This window comes from Akebia trifoliata, chromosome 4 (assembly GCF_017979445.1).
Source record: "Akebia trifoliata isolate Shusen 1 chromosome 4, ASM1797944v1, whole genome shotgun sequence".
Taxonomy (NCBI): Eukaryota; Viridiplantae; Streptophyta; class Magnoliopsida; order Ranunculales; family Lardizabalaceae; genus Akebia; species Akebia trifoliata.
Window position 1 is genome coordinate 9,897,164 of NC_141378.1, and position 4,560 is coordinate 9,901,723.

The following is a 4,560-nucleotide window of genomic DNA, read 5'->3' on the forward strand; positions in this document are numbered from 1 at the left end:
GTGGTTAGGTTCTTGGTTGAAGACTTGTATACAACAAAACCAAACAAAGAATTGAATCTTTATATAATAAATAAACATATATGAATTTATTTTGAATATTTTAAGGCTAAGACAGATTAATTGACTTTTTTTTTATAGGCAGATTTGTGATATTATTGATTTGGTTTGATTCAATACTAGTGGTAATTTCGTTTAGTTTTGATTCTTATTTAGTGGAACCAATCTATGTTTGTTCGGTTCTAATTTGAAACCAAACTGAATCAAGTTGCGCCCTAGTTACACACCCGACTTGAATCTCTTTATAATTGGGTTATGACTCATACAAACTAGCTCCACTTGAATCCGATCCATTGATAGTCCTGATAGGTAGGTTAAATCCAAGCCTAACCCTAAAGATTGGGGTTGATTTTCAAGATTTATAAAAAAAATTAAATGTATGCATCTTTGGAGCTATTCTTCTAGTTGAAAAATGATGGGTGTCCATATATAGAACCTTCTTATCTCGGACTCATGATCGGGTGCCACTACTGAAAACAACAAACCAATGGGATTTATAGAAGATTGCACTAAGTGAGAAAAAGAACTCGATTGCATGAGTCACATTATTTTTTGCTTGACGTGAAGCGATGTCCAATAATATGCAATGGATACAGAGAATTCTCAACATAATTAATAAAAGTAAGCTTAAAACATTATACTTGGTACCTAGGGATTCGTATTAGTTGAATTTCCATTCTCCCATTGATTGCTTAACATGGGCATCCCCACCCCCCAGCCTTAGGGTGAGACTAATCCCACGGTCACATGCACCTACGTGGAGTTGAGTCAAGGGTCAACAGACCCTAGAGGGTGGATCAAAGGAATTCATTGCTTTGTGAGGTTTGAACACTTAACCTACCTTTCATGGGAGCTTATTAAGGCTCAGCTTGCCACTAGGCCTCCCCCTAGGGTTATAGGAAACTTGTATTTATCATTCACAAAAGAGTCAGGATTACCCCACGTGGCACACTCAATCTACTGTCACAAGAGTTTGAGAGCGACAGACAGATGTGTACGCCTTGCGATACATTTTTTTTATGGGGAACTGGAGTTGGGTCAGCCAAGAGAGTCAATTGAGTGTGCCACGTGGGATAGTCACATTATCACAATTCTTCACAAAAATATCTGTCTATGCTGCTAGACTACTGGCCATGTGGCACAATGGATGTAGAACATTTAACATTGAAACTTATATAAACTCCTTTTCCATATCGTCCAGTAATAGTTAACTTTGAATAGTAATTGCTAATTTGCCATAGCCAAACACCACCACAAACACTTACCTTACCTAAATTTAATTATTTAGTTTATTCATAATTGTCGATTTCCTCCTAACCTATCCCTTTATAGCATTGTCCATTTCTTTCCACTATCTTTCGTTTGAGATTCTTCTGCAATCCATGAAGGACAGTATCGACATTGCCACCCTTCATTAGCTCTTCTGTAACTTCTGCAGGTGTAACTTGTGCTTTCTCTATCAGACGTTCGATCTCTTTGAAAATCTTGCGGTTTGTGATGCCAAGGTAATTATAGGCAAGGTTTCTGAATCCCCGAGGAGTACAGTAGGGCATGTGAATGTGCATGTCGCTTCCTCGAGGTAACAAAGAAGGGTCCAGCCAATCCAGTTGATTTTGATTGGTAGTGAGCACGATGATCCGCTCGTCTCCATCGCTCGACCATAAATCATCCATCAAGTTGAGTAGACCCGAAAGGGTAAACTGTGTCAAAAGAGAAAAATGGACTGGGTTATATTTAGTTAGTGTGATATAGACATTTCCATGAAGATTCTGAGATTTCCATGAGTGGGGCCTCCAGTGCCATTGGGCAGGTTCAATTCGGGCTTTAATTGTATGAGTTGTAACCCAACCTAACGAGACACGGATTGTACCTTAGACCATTTCTAAACCCTATCAGGCCTAAATCAATTAAGCTCAAGTCCAGTCCTAACATTCGGACTTTTCAAAAATATAAATTCTTGTATTTTTCTAAGCTGTTTAGAGTCAGTTGTGTACTTTTCATCGTATACAAATAAAATAAAATGTTTAATCTCCATCGTAGTGAAACTAAGAATTTTTTTTTTTTTTTACAAATCATCATGTAACTAAGGGTGAAAGTTGGTTCGGTTTGGTTCCAAGTCAGAATTGAAATATAAGTCGGTTCCACTGAATAAGAACCAAAACTGAAGTGAATTATCATTAGAATCAAACCAAACTAAACTAAGGTCAGTTTTGTTCGATTCTATGGGCCGTCAATATCCTATAGACTTGGTTGGTAGTAACATATTTTTATTGAAAAAATAAATAATAAAAATGAAATTTCATATAATAAATTACTAATATACCTTTACAAAAAATATTATTAATTTATACATAAAATTGTCATTAGTATGTCCTAACTGTTAAAATAATCCATAATAAATTGATATATGTTTATTTATTATAAAGATTCAATTCTTTGTTTGGTTCGGTTATATACAAGCCTTGAACCAAAAACCGAGCGAACTGAACCAAACCAAATTGTTTGATTCTACATTTTCTAACCCAATAATCGAACCACAACTTCTTTCAAGTTGAATAAAATCAGCCCTTAGCTAGACCAGGATGGGCATTGCTAGGATTTTAGCCTTGCCCAGATTTAATTGGGTGGAAAACTTTGAACTCAATCCTACCAAAGCCACAAATCTTTTGTTTATTTTTAGGGGGCTACAATAGGTTTTATGTTTAAACTGGTGACTTATTCTACTTGAAACCATTAAAAAATTACCTAAACACCTTTTTATCTTCAAATCTTAAAAAAAAAAAAAGAAAGCCATTGGACCTGCATGCATAGCACATTGGACGGCTACTGAATTCCTAAATATAAAATTAAAATTCAATAGTGAAAATTAATTAATATATTTTTTTTAAAAGTACTTGGAATCTTATTGGGATGAAATCATGGAGAGGCTCAAACACGCTATTTTCCTAATAAATACAGGTTTCTTAGAGATTAGAATTCGTTATTTGCCTGACACTAATGCTGAGGTGACACAGGGCATTTACTGTGATTCTCACAATTCTGACGTGGGATGTGCACAGACATCTTCACGTCAGAATTGTGAGAATCACAATAAATCCTGTGTCACCCCAGCACGATTAGAAAATACAGGTTTCTTAGGGATTTGCATTCCTATGGATGATCCAACTCCCTCTCAGCCTCTAATTGAACTGACACTAATCCCTAGGAAAACTGTATTTCTTTGTGTTACAAAACTTTATTTCTTTCTTATTTGTGTTACAATCTTAGCGTTGTTGAACCTAGAAATTAAAATGCAAGAAAATTGCAAACCTTTGGAGGATCTGGGCTGCCGTAGTCCTTTTGTCTCGCTTCTCGAGGATCTCGCAATTCAACTTCAACTTTGCAATCGATATCTTCAATCGAAATTATGGATCGATTAGTAGTCGCAACTAGTAAATTTCTCAGCTCATCATAATCTCTATTAAGCTCCTCCTGTTTCGAAGCATAGATGTCGAATTTCAAATATTCAGCCATGGCTACTACCAAGTTTGATTTTCCAGTACCAGGAGGACCATATAACAGGTATCTACGTTTGCGAGCTTCTCCAACTCTCTTCAGACTCTCAATTAATTCTTGTTTTAGATCTGGATCCATCACCAATGTATCAAATGTTGCTCGATATTCTAGATCGATTGATATCCAAACACCTTCTTCTCCTACACTGTTAGGGTAGAAGGAGGTGTACGTGTTTATTTCTTTTATCATCCTCGATCTCTCTAGAACGTAAGGAAAGTAAGAATTCAAAACCTTCTCCTTGTGTTTCTCGTGGAAAATTAACTCCAAGAAACGATATTCTACTTTTCTTTTCCTTTGATTATCATGTGAATCTTCTTGAGTTTCGCTGCAATTGAATCTCCATTTGAGTTTAATTCCTTCGAACACATCATTGATCTCTTCGCCATTCTCGATTTTGAATGAGATTTTATTCTCTGTGAGAAATTTACTTATTTTTGAACATTCGATCGAGGAAGTGGTCTTGGTTTGAAAGAAGATTTCCATGGCTTCGTAGATATCATTACGAGAGAGTTCTTTGATGATAAGAATTAATCTACGAGAAAAGACAAAGGTGAACAAGTATCGAAAGCTCAAGAGAAGGAAGCCTATGAATCCAAAGAGCATCATCATCATCATCATCATCGAAGTAGCGTAAGTTAATACTAACAGGTTTGATGTTGAAGCAAAAGAATGCATGATAAACGACTTTATAAAGCAATCGAAGAAGGAATATCAGCGTGATCAGTATTCTAAATAGTTTCCAATACGTGTGTTAACCTACTAACGAGTTGACCGGGTTTATATTATATTTTCTTTAGGAAAATTATTAAAAGAGTCCCAACCCACTACGGTTTCCCGATCCTTTACATAGAATTGGTATCTACGTGTCACGTTTAGATGGATTAAAAAATAGATTAAGTTGCGTGCCCGTCTTATAAAATTCAAATCTAACTTTTTTATATATATATA

General features: G+C 35.7%; 1 protein-coding gene across 1 annotated transcript; it reads right to left on the reverse strand.

Annotated features, from left to right (window-relative positions):
* Window positions 1-1,258: 1,258 nt before the first annotated feature.
* Window positions 1,259-4,252, reverse strand: LOC147403659 (protein HYPER-SENSITIVITY-RELATED 4-like). Its single transcript, XM_086437676.1, has 2 exons — window positions 3,367-4,252; window positions 1,259-1,757 (listed from the first exon to the last, which is right to left on the reverse strand). The coding sequence occupies exons 1-2, from the start codon at window positions 4,231-4,233 to the stop codon at window positions 1,371-1,373; spliced, it is 1,254 nt and encodes a 417-aa protein (XP_086293802.1). The 5' UTR covers window positions 4,234-4,252; the 3' UTR covers window positions 1,259-1,370.
* Between the last annotated feature and the right edge of the window lie 308 nt (window positions 4,253-4,560).